This window comes from Microcaecilia unicolor, chromosome 11 (assembly GCF_901765095.1).
Source record: "Microcaecilia unicolor chromosome 11, aMicUni1.1, whole genome shotgun sequence".
NCBI classification, from domain to species: Eukaryota; Metazoa; Chordata; class Amphibia; order Gymnophiona; family Siphonopidae; genus Microcaecilia; species Microcaecilia unicolor.
In genome coordinates, this window is record NC_044041.1 from 49794762 (window position 1) to 49816774 (window position 22013).

At 46.7% G+C, this 22013-nt stretch overlaps 1 protein-coding gene across 7 annotated transcripts in view; it reads left to right on the plus strand.

Moving 5' to 3' along the window:
- The window catches only part of SFSWAP (splicing factor SWAP), a 285802-nt gene that overhangs the window by 56388 nt on the left and 207401 nt on the right, over positions 1-22013 (plus strand). For all 7 annotated transcript variants that reach the window (XM_030217824.1, XM_030217828.1, XM_030217825.1 and 4 more), the window contains one exon: positions 261-357. In XM_030217824.1, the coding sequence (XP_030073684.1) occupies positions 261-357 (97 nt within the window). The remainder of the gene's footprint in view (positions 1-260; positions 358-22013) is intronic.

Consider the following 22013-nt stretch of genomic DNA (forward strand, 5'->3'; position numbering starts at 1 on the left):
AGAAACATGGAGAAATTCTTAAAATTGCTTTACAAAAAAAAAAAATCAGGATCAATAAAGCATTCCTGCCCAGCAGGCATATTCCAAAAGCCATACTTTTAAAGATGTGTCCCTTTGGAATTTCATCAGAAAACATAATATTTTTGAACATGAAGTAACGTATGGTGCCTGAGGTAGTAAAGAGCAGGTAAATCATTGTCGCCTTTCTGCTATGGTAGCATGTTAGCTTTTCACAAATTAGTTTTTCATTTCTTTTGCAGGTTTGAGTTCTTACAGCCATGGCATGAATATAATCCTTATTATGAATTTAAGAAGCAGTTTTTTGCACAAAAAGAAAGCATCAGTAACAGCTCCCAGGTACTAACGCTTCTCTTTTGTGGAGGAAAGTACAAAACGTTTACATTTTTATCTAGTTGTGCTAAGGAACTTGAAGTAAATGTTTTTGTGAAAAGATGGTTTTACACATTGAGTAAGTGTGGAGTTTTTAAACTTTCATTTGGCATCGGGTTTGTTTAAATGGCATTTTTTCTGCTAGACTTAGCGTAAATTGGAAGTCATTCATATCTATTTTTAGTGCAGTCTGCTGTTTGCTTATTTGACACTTATCTCTTGTAATGTCCATAGCATTGTCCTGCTGAGTTTGCTGAGCCTTATTTATTATTCCACTAGTCCCAATCATAGTGCTACAAAATTCAGTATTCCTTGACACTATATTTGTGTAACCAAACTTTTGAGTCACGCTGATGGTTCTGTGGCAGTTCAATTCATGAGTCTGTTTTCTGCTTCTCAAGCTTGCATGGGCCAGTGGCATAGCCAGGACTGTGTAGTTTGGGGTTTTTTTGTACTTAACCTGGGTGGGCAGTAGGTTGTTTAGATATTGACATTACCTTGAGTTCTTCTTTTATTGATGTGAGTCACTGTCATTGACTGGGTGGGGTGATTCCAAATTGGCTATGGCTATGCCCCTGGCCCAAGCTGGAGAAAACATGGTGGCAAGATTCACAGCTTTGGAGGTGGGGGGCAGGGAGTACCAACCATCGTACAGCATTAGACTGACTTGTAGAGGGAGTCTTAATCTGTTGCTTGCAGCCAAACACACTCACTACAGTACAAAGGTGAAGAGCTTAAATATTGAGTTGTGAGAGCTTATGCCTTCAGTGCAGTCAAGGTGTATAGCTGTCTATTCTCCAAGGACAAGCAGGCTACTTGTTCTCACGACTGGGTGACGTCCGCGGCAGCCCCCACCAACCGGAAGAAGCTTCGCGGGCGGTCCGCACGCAGGGCACGCCCACCGCGCATGCGCGGCCGTCTTCCCGCCCGTGCGCGACCGTTCCCGCCAGTCTTGTTTTTTCCGCGCTGGAGAGAGTCGTGCGTCGCCGCTCTCTCTTGTCAGCCCCGGAAAACCGTCGCGTTTTCGCGAATTTCTAACTTTTTTGTTGTTTGTTTCTGGTTCCCGCGCGTTCCGGACCCCTTTTTCTTTTTCTTGTTAAAAAAAAAAAAAAAAAAGTGAACGCGCTTGTTTTTCCCTCGTTTTCTAGCGGGGGCGTCGCGTTGCGGCCTTGTGGCCGTGCGGTCGATTTATTTTTCGAGGTGTGATTTACCGCCACCATCGACGACTTTAATTTCGCTGACGCGATTTTTCCGTCGATGTCCTCGAAGGTCCCGAGTGGATTTAAGAAGTGTGGTCGGTGCGGCCGGCCTATCTCGCAGACCGACACCCACGCTTGGTGCCTCCAGTGCCTCGGGCCGGAGCACAATATCAAGTCGTGCTCTTTGTGTCTTGGTCTCCGGAAACGGACTCAGGTTGCGAGGCAAGTTCTACGGGACCGTCTTTTTTTGGAACTTGCGCCGGCCCCTCGACGTCGACCTCGACGGCATCGGTATCGACGGCCGGTTCTTCGGTACCGGTATTGATGTCCGCGAAATCGGCACCGATGGCATCGACCCCAGGAGCACAGGTCCCGTCGGCCCGCCGGTCCTCTGGTGAGGGTAGGGGTGAGAGGCCGCGTGGGCAATCGGCCCCGGTCACTCCCTCTGCCCATGGCCCTCGGGACCGAACCCTGTCTGACCCGGTTCCTCGAGACCGAGGGGGATCAACCTCCTTCTCCATTCCACCTGGCACCGATGACGGGCACCGCAAAAAATCAAAGAAGCACCGTCATCGGTCGCCTTCGATGCATCCGGCTATCGGTGCCGGCGAGGACTTGACGCCGAAGCGTCGAGAGGAGAGGTCCCCTTCGGTAGTGGAGGTACCGACGCGTCAGGGTCCCAGCACTTCGGTGCAGTCTCCTGGACCCGAGCAGCTTCCGGCACCGACACCTCTACCGGCCCCCCCCCCCCCCCCCCCCCGTCTTTCCCGACAGCGGGCCTGGACGAGTGCCTCCGAGCCATCCTTCCGGGGATCCTGGAAGGGCTGATGCGCCAGGCTGTGCCGGCGCCGTTGACTGTGGCGCCGGCGAGCTCTAGCCCGGTACCGAGGCCTTCGACACCGCCGCCGCTTGCGCGGACGTCACCCAGTCGTGAGAACAATCACCCTGCTGTCCTCGGAGAACACCTGATACAGGTATGTATCATTCACTAAACAGTCACATATTCATGGTGGTGCATTTCAGTGTTGTCAGTAAAAGAAACCATTTTATTTACTACTTCGGAAATAGAACAGTGTTTAGTCCGTTTAGTAGCGGTTTATGGACTTGTCCTTTAGGAAACCGTCCAACCCCAAGTATACCATTTATATGTAACCCTTTTGTCTTCTGCTTTCCATTTTTAGTTTTTCTTTCAGCTAGGATACATGTTGAATTTAAATAGAAGAAAAATTGCAAGCTTTTATTAAAAGGATTGTTCTGTAAAGAAACAAGAAAGCTAATTTAGGCATCTTTTTACTGACATGCACTAAATGGGCAGTAATTCTGTAAGGAGCAGCTTAGATTTAGGCAGCAAGTACATACAAATACCAGTGATCTAGTCATTTACTCTTATCAGAGTAAAGTATTCCATCTGTGCACTATTTTGTAACTACGCACCACATGGGCGGAGTTTGAGTCGAGCATCGGCAGGATGCATAATTGCATAAATCATAGTATTCTATAAATTCTCTGAGGACAAACAGGACATTTGCCATTTGTGGGTGACATCATCCGATGGAACATGGCACAGATGCTACCCAGCATTTTAGTGCCTTCTGAAGCTTTTGGCAGTGCCATACTGCACGTGCGCAGGTGTCTTCCCACCCAATGTGAGCACATGGTGAGCACATGGGACAACCAATCTGTGTCTTTCCACAGAGCAGAGCAGTCATATCTTGGCAAGCTGTCCTCAGCATATCTTTTTCACATTTGTTTTGTCCCGTTTTCTCATGGTATACGATCCCATCCCCAGGAGTTCATGCTGGTTGCATTCAGTATTGAAAAAGCTTTTGATACACTTTCATAGGATTACCTTTGGGAGGTTTTACAACTTTATGGATTCACAGTCCAGATTTTTGCCATGATAAAGTTACTGTATAATGCTTCTTGGGCCCAGGTATTAATGGCTTGCTCTCTCCTAGAATTCTTATCCACAGGGGAACCTGCCAAGTTTGGCCCCGTCCCCTACTTTATTTATCTTGGGCATGGAGCCTTTAGCTCTTAAACCTTTTAGGGACCCGCACATTTCAGGCATTAGAATGCCGATTTATTACTAGTGCTATCCAACCTGGTTTCAGCCCTGTCCAGAGTAGTCTGATGGTTAGTGCAGCGGACTTTGATCCTCGCAACAAGGGTTTGATTCCCATTGCAGGTCCTTGTTACCTTGGGCAAGTCACGTAACCCTCCATTGTCCCAGGTACAAAAACAACTTAAGATTGTGAGCTCTCAAGGGGTTAGAGAAAGTACATTCATATAACATGTGCAGTGCTGCATACATCTAGTAGCACTATAGAAATGATTAGTAGTGATGCACATTGGAAAGAATAATCCGAATCACAGTTTCCTGATGCCTTGGGGGTCAGCGCTCAAGAAACAGATCTAGGTGTTTTTGTAGATAATACACTGAAATCTTCTACTCAGTGTGTGGCGGCGGCCAAAAAAGCAAACAGGATGCTAGGAATTATTAGGAAGGGGATAGTGAATAATACCGAAAATCCATGGTGCATCCGTACCTTGAGTATTGTGTTCAATTTTGGGCACCATATCTCAAAAAAGATATAGTGGAATTAGAAAAGGTTCATAGAAGAGCGACTAAAATATTAAAGGGGATGGAACTCCTCTCATATGAGGAAAAGCTAAAGAGGTTAGGGCTCTTCAGCTTGGAAAAAGACGGATGAGGGGAGATATGATTGAGGTCTACACAATCCTGATTGGTGTAGAATGAGTAGAAGTAAATCGATTTTTTTTTTTTTTACTCGTTCCAAAAGTACAAAGACTAGGGGACACTCGAGGAGGTTACATGGAAATACTTTTAAAACAAATAGGAGGAAATATTTTTTCACTCAACGAATAGTTAAGCTCTGGAACTCTTTGCCGGAGAAGGTGGTAACAGCAGTTAGCATATCTGGGTTTAAAAAAGGTTTGGACAAATTCCTGGAGGAAAAGTCCATAGTCTGCTATTGAGACAGACATGGGAAGCAACTGCTTGCCCTGTGATTTGTAGTATGGAGTGTTGCCACGATTTGAGTTTCTGCCAGGTACTCATGACCTGGCTTGGCCACTGTTTGGAAAATAGGATACTGGGCTAGATGGACCATCGTCTGACCCAGTATGGCTACTCTTATGTTCTTAGTAGTAGCAGCAGCCTTGGAGATCCTGAATGAGTATGGCGCTGTATCTGGTTTATGGATAAATTACAATAAATCTGAGGCCCTACCCTAGACTACAGGTCTGGACAGGGCCTGGCCGGGGGATTTTCCCCATCGTTGGGCAGGAGACACGCTGAAATGGGTTTGCAAATCTTGATCATCTCTACTCTTGTAATATTTCTAGACTTCTTAGGGACACCAAGCTTTTATGTACTAAATGGGTGCACTTACTTTTATCCCTGTGGGATAGAATACAACTTGTGAAGGTGGTACTTTTCTGTAAATGAGTTTATCTGTTGCAGCATTTACCACTTTATTATAACACCCCATGATTTGAATATTTGGAATGGTTTACTTCGCAAGTTTGTGTCTGGAGGAAAGCAACCCTGTACCTCTCTCCTCCAGTTGCAATTTTTACCTCGGGATGGTGGCTTAGGTTTACCAGATTTAAGAGCTTATAATATCGCTTGCCACCTGTGATATGCGAGAAATTGGGTTTTCATACTACTGACGTGATGTCGATTTCTAACAGGAGATTATTGGACATCTTCACCATCTGACTTTCTTCTTCATGCTAAAGCACATTGCTTGGCAAAGGTGATCAAGACCCATCGCCCTGTGAGATGGGCTTAGAACCTTTTTTGTAAGAGATTTGGTTTTCCTGCCCATTGCTCATGGATAAATTACAATAAATCTGGGGCATGGGCCCAGGATATATCTCGCAGTGGGCGGAGAGGGGTATGGTACTGGTGCATAATTTGATTGAGGAGGACAAACCTCGAATGTTATCTTCTGAGGCACTAAAAAAAAAATTGTAAAACTTACATTATTTGGACTGGTACTCTTATGGTCAGCTGCATCACTATGTTTACCAACTGTTTCAGACATCTCGAGTAGCCTTTATGGAATCTCCTCCTTTCGACAAGAAATAGTCCTTACCAGCAATTACTAAGGGATTATTGGGCCACTACTTTGAAACTAAAAAAGCTCCTGGGCTCCTCCCCACTGACTCAGGTGGCAGCAATTTGGGACAGATTTTGGCCCTTATTCTACAGACTGTCTTTAGAAAAGCTTGAGAGTTTGCGCCTGGTGGGGAGTGCACAGTTTCAGGAATTATGTTACAAGTTTCTTATGCACACGTACATTCATCTTTTGAGAGCAAAGAAGATGGGCGTTCCTAGAGATGGGACCTGTCCCAAGTGCAGCCATCTGGACACTTCCTATAACCTCTGCATATGGGACTGTGCACTTATTTGACAGTTTTGCATGGCCATGTGTACAACAGACAATGGGTCACCACTGTGCATAGTAGCCTCCTGGATAACATGATTGACATCTAGGAGTACACTAAAGTATCCAGTCTGTTTTAAGAAAATTCTCACTGATAGCCAAGCGCTATATATATCCTTTTGCACTGGATTAAAGACATCCCCCCCTCTTGGATGTTATGGTGCAATCAAATGCATGCCCTTTTAGTTATGAAATGACTTTCTGTAGATACCCGAAGACGTTCAGCAAAGAAACGATTCTTAAAACTGAACACCCTGTTTGAACACATTAAACACGTGGGTTCGTTCCACTATCTTGAATACACTGGATATATATAAGCTTTGTTGGGATGGAGTTAGGGATTTAGTCCTCTGCAGTACATGTCCTGTTACATTTTAGATATTTGTGTTCTTAGAATAAGGATGGGGGGAAAGTTGGGAGGCAAGGTCTTTAGGGTAGGGAGGGAGTTTTCAGTTGCAGTTCCTCGTTATTCGATTGGCTGCCTTTCTATGATTTATTGAGCATTGTATGTTCTTGTTGCATATAACAGATATTTTCATGTAATGTACACCTTTACTATACTTTAGTAATAGGGCCCCTTAATGCAGTGCTTCTCAACCCTCTCCTGGAGACTCACCTAGCCAGTTGTTTTCAGGAGTACCATAATGAATATGCATGAGTAAAATTTGAATACAAATGCCTCCATTTTTTTCCTAATTCTAACTTGTCCATCTTCATTGTGGATATCCTGAAAACCTGACTGGATAGGTGTGTCTCTAGGAGAGAGACGAAAGCACTACCTTAAAGCATATATATATATCTCCACATGCTTTACAGTAAGTATTTTATATTTGTGGTTTGTTGCTGTGTTGAAGTTGAGCAGAGAAGAAAAAAATAGATTAAAAGATTTCAGTACAATTTTTAAATTTGTCTGGCTTTTTAATTATTATTATTAGTTGTCTATACCAGTTAACGGTCAGATGCTTCTGTTTGCAGCTTTTAACTATGCTCCTGATGCAAGAAATTTGTCATTTGCTAACTGAGGGTTATGACTTTTTGTAAATGAAAAGCACTGATTACATTAAGTATAAATTTAATATTCTAAGTCGTTGGAACAGAATATTAAGTTTGCAGAGCAAGCCTATTTAATAATAGATGAACCCATAAATCAGATTTTTTTGGCCATTTATATCGAGCATTTCTGAGAGGCATATCATTCTGATTAGCTGTGTGCTTGTCTGAGCTAATGCTCATTGAGTGAGCATCTATGTTAAAACTCAGTAATTGGTCAAAAATGGTCCATCAGGTGTAACCGGGTCACCCTTCCAGGTGCGACACAGGCTGTGCCTGCTTAGCTTCGTCTGACTCTCGTGTGCTGGGCTCTCCTGTACACCTCACGGTTAGGACCGGCTTCTTCCCACTCGGTCTCTCCCTCCGTTGATCATTTCCAACATAGTTCAGTCCAATTTTCCACATGACAGTTGCTGACTCTGCTTACCAACACAACCTAACTCACAGCCCTATCTTTTATCAGCAGACAGTTTCTGGGTTAGTTGTTTCCAGCAGCCTCCTCTCCACTGGCTCACTTTAGCCTCCCCCAACATCCACAGTCTTGGCAATACAGAGGCCACAAAAGCTTTTACCTTTTCCCCACGAGTCTGAGCCAAACCAGCCACCTCCATACACTCTTCCTCCTCTTCCTCCCCCACTTCCTCTTTATTGCATTCCATCTCTTCCTCCTCCCTAATTTCCCTCAGCTGTTCCTCATCCCCTGGCTTAGAACTCATCTCCCAATCATTCACTTCCCCCTCCCCCTCCTGCGAGTCCAACTGACCCTGCATTGGCTTCTGGGGAGTGTAGTTTTTCCCCTGAACTAGAGATTTCACCGCTGGTTTGACCACCAGAGGGTGAACTGCTCGCTTAGCAAGTTGGAATGAGGAAGGATGCTGACTATTAAAGGAACAGCCACCTCCCTTTCTTTGTCCTAGTACTATAGAGTGCTCACACAGGTCATTTCTTTATTTGAAGATATAACACTCAATGTGTTTTTACAAACCACACACACCCCCTCTGTGCTATATGCATGGGCTAGGGCTTTTCAGCTTGGAGAAGAGACGGCTGAGGGAAGACGTGATAGAGGTATATAAAATGAGTGGAACAGGTGGATGTGAAGCGTCTGTTCACGCTTTCCAAAAATACTAGGACTAGGGGACATGCGATGAAACTACAGTGTAGTAAATTTGAAACAAATCGGAGAAAATGTTTCTTCACCCAACGCATAATTAAACTCTGGAATTCATTGCCTGAGAACGTGGTGAAGGCAGTTAGCTTGGCAGAGTTTAAAAAGGGGTTAGACAGTTTCCTAAAGGACAAGTCCATAAACCACTACTAAATGGACTTGGGAAAAATCCACAATTCTAGGAGTAACATGTATAGAATGTTTGTACGTTTGGGAAGCTTGCCAGGTGCCCTTAGCCTGGATTGGCCGCTGTCGTGGACAGGATGCTGGGCTCGATTGACCCTTGGTCTTTTCCCTGTGTGGCATTACTTATGTACTAAGTGTTCATCAATGATAAAAAATTTTTCAAAAATAAACTTAAAGGATATCTGAGACATCTTGAGGTGAGGCCCAAAAACTGAGTGCAAATACAAAACAAGCTGGGGAGAGGTGAGCGTACTAGGAGTGATGTTTATTGAATCAACACCTATTTTAAATGTTTAAATTTTTTGCATCAGGGCCGTTTTATCAGGGAAATCCTAAAATCCGAAGACATCTATATGATGTTGGCCTATTTTGTCATTAGAAAATGTGCTCTGTTAAGAAATTACCTTCCATGATGCTGCAATTACTTATTGCAAGGCTTGTTTCTTGGCGTTTTGATTGCGTTTTACTCTGACTGCAATGGCTGTAAACAGCTTTATACAGGCTAACACCCCCACCCCCCAAACAGTCCATACTTTTAAAAATTATTTTTCTGCTCCCCTCACTGCTTCCTCTCCAGAAATCCTCGGCACTTATCCCAGACTTTCTTGGATTCCATTACTGTTTTCTTCTCCACCACCAGCAATGTTTGTTCTATGTATCCACCATCCTTTCCCTGAAGTTAATATTTTTAGGAGCTACTCTATCATGACTTCTTGTCCTAGAACAGTCTTTCCTCTGTTAAGTGTGCTTTCTGAACATTTGTATGTTTCAGGGACTTAGCCTCTCTTCTCAAGGGGCAGTAGTATATTTATCAAAAGGCTTAAATACAAGGATTTCTGAAAACTGTCCTCGAGAAACTATATTCTGTTTACATTTATGCTCTGGTCTGTCAATCCCTAAGCATTATCCAAAGTAACTTAGAACAGCACTCTTTATAGAAAGCCACACCAAAATACAAAATTAAGTAAATACAAACTTTAAGGATAATATTTTATGCAATATAACCAGTATCTTGTTACACAGCTGGATGGTGGCATTCACACCTACTTAATGCAGGAAATTAAGAAATAAAAGCCTTAAGCAAGCTTTATATTATGATAAAAGGTATTGCAGTCCCCTCTCCTCAGAGTGCCCGTTGTCCTTATGGAAACTTTCAGTTGTGTACTACACAAAACGCAATAGACCTCTTTACGACTTTTCTGCCTGGGTCTTCAAAGAATCAGCATAAGCTCCCTGAAATGTTTGATCTGCAGTGCGAAGCTACAAACATGAAACCAAAGGAACCAATATTTCCTGGGTGCAACAGACTACTTTGCACCAAACTGGAGGAACATTTATATATTGTTTTACTACACTTGCAGTAAAAATAAAATCTTATGTTTAAAAAAACAAACAGAAAACAAAACGAGCACCCTCTGATATATACATTCCTAGTATATGCTAGTCTTAAAAATATGGACTTATGCTTTTATATTAGAAGTTACTTTGACCTTTAGGAGGTAAGTTTATAAAGTAATTTTTTGCACCCATATGGTCTCACACATGCCTAAATAACCTCTTGTAAAATACTGACTGGCATAAAAGTGCATGCCATAACATAATAGTGCATACTTTGCAGGTAGGCATATACAGAAGCAGAGTTTGGGCAGAGCATGGGCAGCGTTCACAAGTACATGTGTAGCTTATAAAATTTGCTAATCTATGCTCATCCTTAATTATAGGTGCAGACGTTTACTCTCTGCTTGTACAGGTGTAAAAGTCTGCGCCTGCAAGGTAAGAAGCATTTCTTATGCGTGTATTTTATAAAGACTTGTAGGTGCTTTTCTCTATATAAATAGCACCCAAGTAGGCACCTGTTTGCCCTCCTAAATATGCCCTGTTATAAAATTATCCTTCACATGTGTAAATATATAATAGCACTGAGGCAATTTTCAAAGGTATAATCTGTTGATGAACAGCCATTTACCAGAAAGGCCCATTGATAAACAGCCCTGTGTCTTCTGATGCCAGCGACTTGCATACTGCTCCCCATAGCGAAAAATGACAGTGTTGACGTATGGCTAGGGTGGGTCCAAATAAAAGGCACAGGAATTTAAAATTTTGAAATCACAGTGCCTGCTTTTTATGTCTTCAACCTGCGCATACCTTAAAACTGTTAATTATTCTTTGGCAAGCTTCTCTTTGAAAACTAGCTTGTAGGCCTGCAGATACTGAAAATACCCTTACTGGCAGTAATTATACAGCATTTGTGCTTGTAAAGCATGTTATGTGAGGTGCATGAGCATAAAAAGTAGGCACAGAGAAAGAGTGCCCAGTTTTATGAAGTATATGCATAAGTGTTTCTGGAGAAGAGTTTGAGGGGTTCAGATGTACAGTTGCTCATATCTGTATCAAATTTGTGCAAAAACATTGTGCACTAGGCATAGTTTTGAGCGCTTACTTTATAAAAGGCTCATAGATGCCTATATATGTATATATATTTCTCCGAGGACAAGCAGGCTGCTTGTTCTCACGACTGGGTGACGTCCGCGGCAGCCCCCACCAACCGGAAATAAGCTTCGCGGGACGGTCGACACGCAGGGCACGCCCACCGCGCATGCGCGGCCGTCCTCCCGCCCGTGCGCGACCGCTCCCGCCAGTTACTTTTTTTCCGCGACTGAGAGAGTTGTGTTTTCCCCTCTCTCTCGTTTCAGCCGCCGGATTTTTTCGACCGCGTTTACGCGGATCGTCGCTTTTGGCCTGTTCGGCCTCTTCTTCTTCTTCTTTCTCTTTTATTAAAAAAAAAAAAAAAAAAAAAAGAATTTTGCGCGTGTGGAGCACGCGCTCCTTCTTTTCCCTCGCTTTCTAGCGGGGACGCCTCGTTGCGGCCTAGTGGCCGCTCGGTCGGTTTCAGTTTTCGTGGTGTGATTTTAGCCACCATTGCCGACTTTGACTTCGCCGACGCGATTTTTCCGTCGATGTCCTCGAAGGTCCCGAGTGGATTTAAAAAGTGTGGTCGCTGCGGCCGGCCGATCTCGCAGACCGACACCCACGCTTGGTGCCTCCAGTGCCTCGGGCCGGAGCACAATCTCAAGTCGTGCGTTTTGTGTCTCGGTCTCCGGAAACGGACTCAGGTTGCGAGGCAAGTTCTGCGGGACCGTCTTTTTGGAACTTGCACCGGCCCCTCGACGTCGACCTCGACGGCATCGGTATCGAAGACCGGTTCTTCGGTACCGGTATCGATGCCCGAGACATCGGCACCGATGGCAGCGACCCCAGGAGAACAGGTCCCGTCGGCCCGCCGGTCCGCCGGCGAGAGTGGGGTAGAGAGACCGCGTGGGCAGTCGGCCCCGGTCACTCCCTCAACTCGTGAGCCACGGGACCGAACCCTGTCGGACCCGGTACCCCGAGACCGAGGGGGATCGACCTCCTCCTCCTCCATGCCCTCCGGCACCGGTGACGTGCACCGGAAAAAAGACAAGAAGCGCCGTCACCGGGAGCCCTCGGTGCACCCTGAAGAGGAGTCGACGCCGAAGCGTCATCGCAGAGAGGAGAGATCTCCGTCGGTGGTGGAGGTACCGACGCGTCGGGGTTCCGGCACCTCGGTGCCGTCTCCTGGCCCCCAGCAGCTTCCGGCACCGACACCCTTACCGGCCCCACCGCCTTTCCCGGCAGCGGGCCTGGACGAGTGCCTCAGAGCCATCCTTCCGGGGATCCTGGAAGGGCTGATGCGCCAGGCTGTGCCGGCGCCGGGGGTGCTTGCGCCCTCGGCGCCGATGACTGTGGCGCCGGCGAGCTCTAGCCCGGCGCCGGGGCAGTCGACACCGCCGCCGCTTGCGGTGCCGGTCTCGACAGCCACGCAGGTGGAGTCCCCGTCGACGTCGATGGAGGGAGCTCCGTCCCCGCCGGCGCGGGAGTCCACCGCTCGACGACACCGAGACCTCGGTGCCTCGACGTCGAGCCGGGCCCGGTACCGGACGCAGCTACATGAGCTAATGTCCGATACCGAGGATGAGGACTCGTGGGGGGAAGAGGAGGACCCGAGATATTTCTCCTCAGAGGAGTCTACGGGCCTTCCCTCGGACCCCACGCCGTCACCGGAGAGGAAGCTCTCACCTCCTGAGAGTCTCTCCTTTGCCTCCTTTGTGCGGGATATGTCTATAAGCATTCCCTTTCCCGTGGTCTCTGTGGAAGAGCCGAGGGCCGAGATGCTTACCAATCCTCCATGCTCGTGACCCGCATCCAATCTTACCTGCTCTATATGAGCATCCACATGCGGACCAATGTGCAACAGCTGGCGGACCTGGTCGATAAGCTCCCGCCGGAGCAGTCCAGGCCTTATCAGGAGGTGGTCAGGCAGCTGAAGGCGTGCAGAAAGTTCCTGTCCAGGGGGATTTTTGACACCTGTGACGTGGCATCTCGTGCTGCGGCCCAAGGTATAGTGATGCGCAGGCTCTCATGGCTGCGTGCCTCTGACCTGGACAACCGCACCCAGCAGAGACTGGCTGACGTCCCTTGCCGGGGGGATAACATTTTCGGTGAGAAGGTCGAGCAGATGGTGGACCAACTGCATCAGCGGGAAACCGCTCTCGACAAGCTCTCCCACCGGGCGCCTTCAGCACCCGCCCCCACGGGTGGGCGTTTTTCCCGGGCACGGCAGGCTGCACCCTATTCTTTTGCAAAGCGTAGGTACAACCAGCCGGCCCGAAGGCCTCGCCAGGCACAGGGACAGCCCCAGCGCGCTCGTTCTCGTCAACAGCGTGCGCCTAAGCAGCCCCCTGCGCCTCCACAGCAAAAGCCGGGGACGGGCTTTTGACTGGATCCACGGGAACATAGCCGCCCTACAAGTGTCCGTACCGGACGATCTGCCGGTCGGAGGGAGGTTAAAATTTTTTCACCAAAGGTGGCCTCTCATAACCTCCGACCAGTGGGTTCTCCAAATAGTGCGGTGCGGATACGCCCTGAATTTGGCCTCCCTGCCTCCAAATTGTCCTCCGGGAGCTCAGTCTTTCAGCTCCCTTCACAAGCAGGTACTTGCAGAGGAACTCTCCGCCCTTCTCAGCGCCAATGCGGTCGAGCCCGTACCACCCGGGCAGGAAGGGCAGGGATTCTATTCCAGGTACTTCCTTGTGGAAAAGAAAACAGGGGGGATGCGTCCCATCCTAGACCTGAGAGGCCTGAACAAATTCCTGGTCAAAGAAAAGTTCAGGATGCTTTCCTTGGGCACCCTTCTACCAATGATTCAGAAAAACGATTGGCTATGTTCCCTGGATTTAAAGGACGCATACACTCACATCCCGATACTGCCAGCTCACAGACAGTATCTCAGATTCCGCCTGGGCGCACGGCACTTTCAGTATTGTGTGCTGCCCTTTGGGCTCGCCTCTGCCCCACGAGTGTTTACAAAGTGCCTCGTGGTGGTGGCGGCGTATCTACGCAAGCTGGGAGTGCACGTGTTCCCATATCTCGACGATTGGCTGGTCAAGAGCACCTCGGCGGCAGGAGCCCTCCGGTCCATGCAGTGCACTATTCAACTTCTGGAGCTGCTGGGGTTTGTGATCAATTACCCAAAGTCCCATCTCCAGCCTACTCAGTCTCTGGAATTCATAGGAGCGCTGCTGAATACCCAGACGGCTCAGGCCTACCTTCCCGAAGCGAGGGCTACCAATCTCTTGGCCCTGGCTTCGCAGACCAGAGCGTCTCAGCAGATCACAGCTCGGCAGATGTTGAGACTTCTGGGTCATATGGCCTCCACAGTTCATGTGACTCCCATGGCTCGTCTTCACATGAGATCTGCTCAATGGACCCTAGCTTCCCAGTGGTTTCAAGCCACCGGGAATCTAGAAGATGTCATCCGCCTCTCCACCAGTTGCCGCACTTCACTGCTCTGGTGGACCATCCGGACCAATTTGACCCTGGGACGTCCATTCCAAATTCCGCAGCCCACGAAAGTGCTGACGACGGATGCATCTCGCCTGGGGTGGGGAGCCCATGTCGATGGGCTCCACACTCAGGGTCTGTGGTCCCTCCAGGAAAAGGATCTGCAGATCAACCTCCTGGAGCTCCGAGCGATCTGGAACGCACTGAAGGCTTTCAGAGATCGGCTGTCCTGTCAAATTATCCAAATTCGGACAGACAATCAGGTTGCAATGTATTACGTCAACAAGCAGGGGGGCACCGGATCTCGCCCCCTGTGCCAGGAGGCCGTCGGGATGTGGCGTTGGGCGTGTCGGTTCGGCATGCTCCTCCAAGCCACGTACCTGGCAGGCGGTAAACAACAGTCTGGCCGACAGACTGAGCAGAGTCATGCAACCGCACGAGTGGTCGCTCCATGCCAGAGTGGTACGCAAGATCTTCCGAGCGTGGGGCACCCCCTCGGTGGACCTTTTCGCCTCTCAGACCAACCACAAGCTGCCTCTGTTCTGTTCCAGACTTCAGGCACACGGCAGGCTAGCGTCGGATGCCTTTCTCCTCCATTGGGGGACCGGCCTCCTGTATGCTTATCCTCCCATACCTTTGGTGGGGAAGACCTTACTGAAGCTCAAGCAAGACCGCGGCACCATGATTCTGATCGCGCCCTTTTGGCCCCGTCAGATCTGGTTCCCTCTTCTTCTGGAGTTGTCCTCCGAAGAACCGTGGAGATTGGAGTGTTTTCCGACTCTCATTTCGCAGAACGACGGAGCGTTGCTGCACCCCAACCTTCAGTCTCTGGCTCTCACGGCCTGGATGTTGAGGGCGTAGACTTCACTGCGTTGGGTCTGTCTGAGGGTGTCTCCCGGGTCTTGCTTGCCTCTAGGAAGGATTCCACTAAAAAGAGTTACTTTTTCAAGTGGAGGAGGTTTGTCGTGTGGTGTGAGAGCATGGCCCTAGAACCTCGTTCTTGCCCTGCACAGAACCTGCTTGAATACCTTCTGCACTTATCAGAGTCTGGCCTCAAGACCAACTCAGTAAGGAATCACCTTAGTGCGATTAGTGCTTACCATTATCGTGTGGAAGGAAAAGCCATCTCTGGAGAGCCTTTAGTCGTTCGATTCATGAGAGGCTTGCTTTTGTCAAAGCCCCCTATCAAGCCTCCTGTTGTGTCATGGGATCTCAACGTCGTCCTCACCCAGCTGATGAAACCTCCTTTTGAGCCACTGAATACCTGCCATCTGAAGTACTTGACCTGGAAGGTCATTTTCTTGGTGGCAGTTACTTCAGCTCGTAGGGTCAGTGAGCTTCAAGCCCTAGTAGCTCATGCTCCATATACCAAATTTCATCACAACAGAGTAGTGCTCCGCACCCACCCAAAGTTCCTGCCGAAGGTGGTGTCGGAGTTCCATCTTAACCAGTCAATTGTCTTGCCAACTTTCTTCCCCAGGCCGCATACCCGCCCTGCTGAACGTCAGTTGCACACATTGGACTGCAAGAGAGCATTGGCCTTCTACTTGGAGCGGACACAGCCCAACAGACAGTCCGCCCAATTGTTTGTTTCTTTCGACCCTAACAGGCTAGGGGTCGCTGTCGGGAAACGCACCATCTCTAATTGGCTAGCAGATTGCATTTCCTTCACTTACGCCCAGGCTGGGCTGACTCTTGAGGGTCATGTCACGGCTCATAGTGTCAGAGCCATGGCAGCGTCAGTGGCCCACTTGAAGTCAGCCACTATTGAAGAGATCTGCAAGGCTGCGACGTGGTCATCTGTCCACACATTCACATCTCATTACTGCCTCCAGCAGGATACCCGACGCGACAGTCGGTTCGGGCAGTCGGTGCTGCAGAATCTGTTTGGGGTGTAAATCCAACTCCACCCTCCAGGACCCGAATTTATTCTGGTCAGGCTGCACTCTCAGTTAGTTGTTCTTCGTAGGTCAATTTCTGTTGTTCCCTCGCCGTTGCGAGGTTCAATTGACCTGGGTTCTTGTTTTGAGTGAGCCTGAGAGCTAGGGATACCCCAGTCGTGAGAACAAGCAGCCTGCTTGTCCTCGGAGAAAGGGTATGATACATACCTGTAGCAGTTGTTCTCCGAGGACAGCAGGCTGATTGTTCTCACCTTCCCTCCCTCCTCCCCTTTGGAGTTGTGTATTTCATATTTTTTGCTAGTCATTCAACTGGCGGGAGCGGTCGCGCACGGGCGGGAGGACGGCCGCGCATGCGCGGTGGGCGTGCCCTGCGTGTCGACCGTCCCGCGAAGCTTATTTCCGGTTGGTGGGGGCTGCCGCGGACGTCACCCAGTCGTGAGAACAATCAGCCTGCTGTCCTCGGAGAACAACTGCTACAGGTATGTATCATACCCTATATATATATGTGTGTGTGTGTGTGTGTATATATATATATATATATATATATATATATATAATATAAAATAAGCATTTTTATAAGTGTCCTTTTTTTAAATTAGCTCCCACTACACACACCAATATTTTGAGTAACTGTCTCAATGCTGTAGGCTAGCCAGTTACTTCAACTATACAAAGAACAAGCATATATAAAAAACAAAAAACCTTAAAAACAAAGGTAAAGTTAAACTCATTCATGAGAAAATAAAATGCGAGAAAGTTGGTAACAATTCTTTTTAGGCTATAAAAGCACAATTATACACGTGTTCTAAAAGCCATAGCAATGTAGAAACACCCAGTGGGGAAGTCAGTAAATTATCTCCATTTTCATCATGTTAGCAACCTCTGGAAAACTGACTAATAAAAACTAGTGCACTCTAGTTAATAACATTACCGATGCTTTCTTTAGCAGAATCTTAAGATTTATGCTGGCACCCTATGTTTTCCTCTTTCCATCATTTGTAAACAAGGTAGAAAGTATTTAATAGTCCCTGAATCTTACTAAGTTAAGAGGACTGGAATAAAAGGGCTTTCTGTGAGGAAATACCCTTGCAGAAATACAAAAATAACCCTTGGAAAATTACTCCCCTTCCCAATTTTTGTGAGTAAAAGTGGCAGTGCCGAGGAAGTAGGACCATACAAGTACATGCAAACATTTCACTGGGAAATTCTCACATATTATTTATGCCTTTTACTTTGCAGTTGCATGTTTAGAGTGTACAAAAAAAAAATTAGTTTACAAAGGGGAAACTTCCTTTTGAAAATGTATCTTGTAGACCCATAGGTACAAAGTACTTGCTCCACATTGAGGCCAAACATTGGCTTCCCTGTTTTAGTTTCTAAGTAATATTCCACAGAGATGTTACCCTCAAATTCAGCTGCTGTAACCAAACTTTGGAGTGCAGAAATAGCCTGATTGTTAAAGTAGGAGGCTTAGAACTCCAATCCTGCTGATGTTCTTTGTGATCTTGAGCAAGTCACTTCACCATCCATTGCTTCAAGTACAAGCATGGCCTATTTAATGCATGCAACAGCATTTTCAATGGGCCCTGTTTAGCATCTAAGTACATAATTTGCTTTAACATGAATTCTGAAATAATGTCCAGCACTTGCGCTACCAGAGGCAACCAAAGGGACACTTGCAGGTATGTCCTTCTGTTGGGCATATAGAGGCCGATATTCAAATTGATGTAAGCAGGTAGGAGCCTCTCCTGCCCACTTACAGAGCTTCCTGCCGCCTAACTGGGAATTTTCAGCGGCACTTAACTGGACAGTGCCGCTGAATATCTCTTGAGACCACCCAAACAAAAACTGGGTAGGTCAGGGGCGGTGCTGGGGGTGGCACTGGGGAGGAGCCCCAGGTTATGAAGGTGCCGGCAATATTCAGTGCACCTGCATAACTATTTTTTTTTTTAAACTAAAGCACCCCCCCCCCCCCCAAAGCCATGTTCCCTTCTTTCCCTCCCTACTCCTAGCCCACATCAAGACACCCCCCCCCCTCCAATCTGGGCGGCACTGGGGAGGAGCCCCAGGTTATGTGGGTGCTGGCAATATTCAGTGCCATCACTCGCATGAGTAAGCTGCTTCATTTAGGACAACTCAAGAGCTGTCCTAAATAAGGCTGCGTAGCTATGCGGGTGCTGACTTTAAGACCCTGAGCCCCCTCAAGACCCCCCTGCCAATGTTCCCTTTTTTTCCCACTCTCAGCCCACATGAAGACCCCCCCCCCCCCCACCAGCTGTTCAGGCAGGCCCTTCCTCTAGGCCTTCCTGTATCCCTGGTGATCGAGTGGTGGTGGTGGAAGCAGGAGCACAGCCTTCTTGCTCCTGCCCCTTGCGGTGCCAGGCTGAAATGGTTGCCACGACTTCTCACAGTTCTTTGTGTACTACTGCCCACAAAATAGTTTGTTTTTAGTTTAACAGTTAGTTAAGTGCCACTGAATATCAGAGGATAGCTCCACACAGCTATTTAATTGGTCCACTAAGTCCTTCAGGTACTAAAGTTGGTTATTTGGTAGACGCCTCTTTCTGTTCAGTCATCTTTTAAACATTTATAGAGTTAAAATAGAAATTCATCTCTGCACTAGGTCATAACCACATGCAGCTACCTTCCTAGTTAGTAGAATCTGAAGCAGCTATTCAAAAAATCTAAAATGCCTAAACTGAATTTTTTGACTCCTTCAAGCAAGGTTCAAAAGAATTTTTAGACATTCTAGGTAAGAAAGTTTACCAAAGCTGTATTCTTACTTTAAGAATATTAGCTCATCGGGTTCAGATGCTTCATAATCATCATACCATGCTACAGGAGGATTTTGATGCTTTTGAAAGATTCTGATGAATCTTCTCAAACTTGTTTCACAAAACCTAGAAATTCAGGAATGTTTTCATTTATTAAAACAGCCTATAATGTTTGAGTTGGCTTTCAGGTCTGCCACTGATATAGCAGCTAGAAGAACTGTTTGGCTTAGAGCATCAGATCTTTGCGAAGATCTTAATGATAGGCTAGCTGATGTACCGTTCACTGGTGATGGCCTTTTTGGTGATAAAGTCCATGACACAGTGTCTCGGATCAAAGATCATTCCTCCACAGTCAGAGAGCTATCCTCCGCTTTTAGACGAGTAATCAAGTGACTTTTGCAAGATGTTTTGCACTACTTACAGAAAGGGTATAAGTGCAGCTACAGAGCATTTTCAACCATATGCCAGACTACCTCCCCAATGACAGCAGGTTCTGTTGTATCCTTAAAGGCCAAGACTGAGAGAAAAGAAACAAAAACCTACATCAGCTGCCTCTACACTCTGCAATTTCTTCTTGATTCCCAAAAAAATGAGTCTCTGACCAATCTTGGACCTAAAAACATCTCAATCTCAATGTGTTTGTCAAAAAGGAGACATTCAAAATGAGCTCTCTGACTACCATTCTCCTATTGTGCAGGAACAATTGGTTGGCTTCCCTAGACCTTAAGTATTCATATTCCCACATCCCTACCCATCCAAATAATCGGAAATATCTAAACTTCACCTTCCTGGATCGTTACAACCAGTACTGCATCCTACTGTTTAGCCCCTCTTCCTACCCCCCAGTCTTCATAAAACATCTCATAGTTCTCATTGCCCCTCTTCTTTTTGTTTATCCTTATCTAAACAACTGCCTTTTGTTGGGTGCCATGCCATTGAAAGTCACAGTCTCCCTGAAAGAGACCACTTTCATCTTGAGTAAGTTAGGATTTCTGGTAAATAAAGAAAAATCCAATCTGAAGCCATATTTAGCATTTCACCGTTATAGGGGCTGTCTGAGACACTGTTTCAGTAAAGGCCTATCATCCACACGATTGTCAACACAGAATTATTTTGGTTTGTGACAAAATATTGAGCTCATTCCATCCTCAAGCTCTTAGGCCACAAGATAACCACTGTCCATGTCATTCCCTTTACAAGGTAATGCATGAGAACACTGCAGTAGCATTTAAAACTTAATTGGGGCCAGCAATTCCTCTGTTGTCCACAAGGATCTTGTTTGTTCTTCTAGTAAAATGCTCTCCCACTTATGGTGGCTTTCCCAGAATCTGCAAGTGGAATGTCCATTTCAGTTCACTCAGTTTCAGGTTCTGGTCACCACAGACGCTTCACCATGGGCATGGGAAGACCATTTAGGCAACATTCATATTCTGGGATTTTGGAGCATCAAGGAGAAATTTCTTCATACAAACATTCTAGAGATCAGAGCTGTCTTCAATGTGATCAGAGTCTTTTGTCATCACCTTTTTGGCAAACAAATTTTAATCCAACAATCAGATTACTATGTTTTACATAAACAGGAGGGTTTGGATTCTCTTTGTCCTTGCCAAGAGACCTTGAGAATTTTGAAATCTAGCTTTTTCCATACAGGCTACCCTTCAAGCCTCTTGCATACAAGGAGTGAGCAGTTAACTTGTGGACTCCTTAAGTCGATGTTTCAACCCGCAGAAATGGTCTCTGAATCAGGAAGTAGCTCAGTATTGTTTTCACACAGGGGAGCTCACGGATAGACTTTTTGCTATGGTGGAGAATGCAAAGTGCCTTGACTTTTGTTTCATGAGACCAGCATTTCATTGTTTTGGTCAAGACATCTTTGCCATTCTGTAGAACAGCGGTCTTCTCTCTATACATTCCCACTTGTTCGTCTCATTTCAAAGGTTCTCCAGAAGATGATCTGAGGCAATTTTCAAGTCATTTTCATAAGTCTTCATTGGCCTAGGCAAATCTGGTTCCCCCTCCTACTCTCACTGGCAATAACACCACCACTGCAGGTTGCAGCTTCGTCAGGCTGAATGCCTGTGGTGCAGGTCTTGCCCTCGTGGCTTGCGCACTTCCAAACACGCCTATATGAATACCAACATGCTCTTAGACAACCTAAACGTAAGTATTTTGATTGCTGCATTAGTCTTGAAATTAACCATCCTCACACTCTCTTCCTCCACTTAAATCAGTTGTCACCTGCTGAGGGCTCTTCATCCCTCCCTTCATCCTTTATCTACCTTCGCTGATGCTTGGTCTGCCAAGATCTCCCTCCCTTCCCCTCCGGCTTGCCCTCTTCCTCCTGCTCTCTCTCTCTCTCTTGGTCTGCTCTCAAGCCCTCTTCTTCCACCGCCGTTCTGAAAGTCCTACAGTCTCTGAATCCTTCCCCATCAACTCTAGGTCCTTGATCAGCACATTTGGTCAAATGCTTGGTACAGCCCCTTCTCCCTTTGCTTCTCCCACTTGCCTCTCTAAGGGTATTGTTCCTCCCACCTGGAAGCATGCCCTTATCACTGTGCTCCTTAAGAAACCTCATCTAGATCCATCTGTGCCCCGCTAATTTTCACCCCAACTCCAATCTCCCATTCTTCGGCAAACTCCTGGATAAACTTGTCCTTGGTCAGCTAGAATCTTTCGTGGAACACTCAATGTCTTGCATCCCTTTCAAATCAGTTTTCTTAGTGGACACAGTACTGAGACTCTCCTCATAGCATTCCATGATACTATTCGTGTTGCCCTAGACCAACATAATTCTGTCATTATAATCTTCCTCGATCTTTCCTTAGCATTCAGTTTAGTTGATCATTCCTGTTTTCTCTGCCATTTTCAGTCTCCTGGTGTTATTGATAGTTTTTTCTTATCTCCTTAACCGCTCCTTCCAGCCCATTGCCTATAGCCCTTCTGTTAGAATTCTAGGCGTGATCTTTGACTGTGCCCTAACTTTCAAACCCCAGATTGACTCAGTAGTCTGA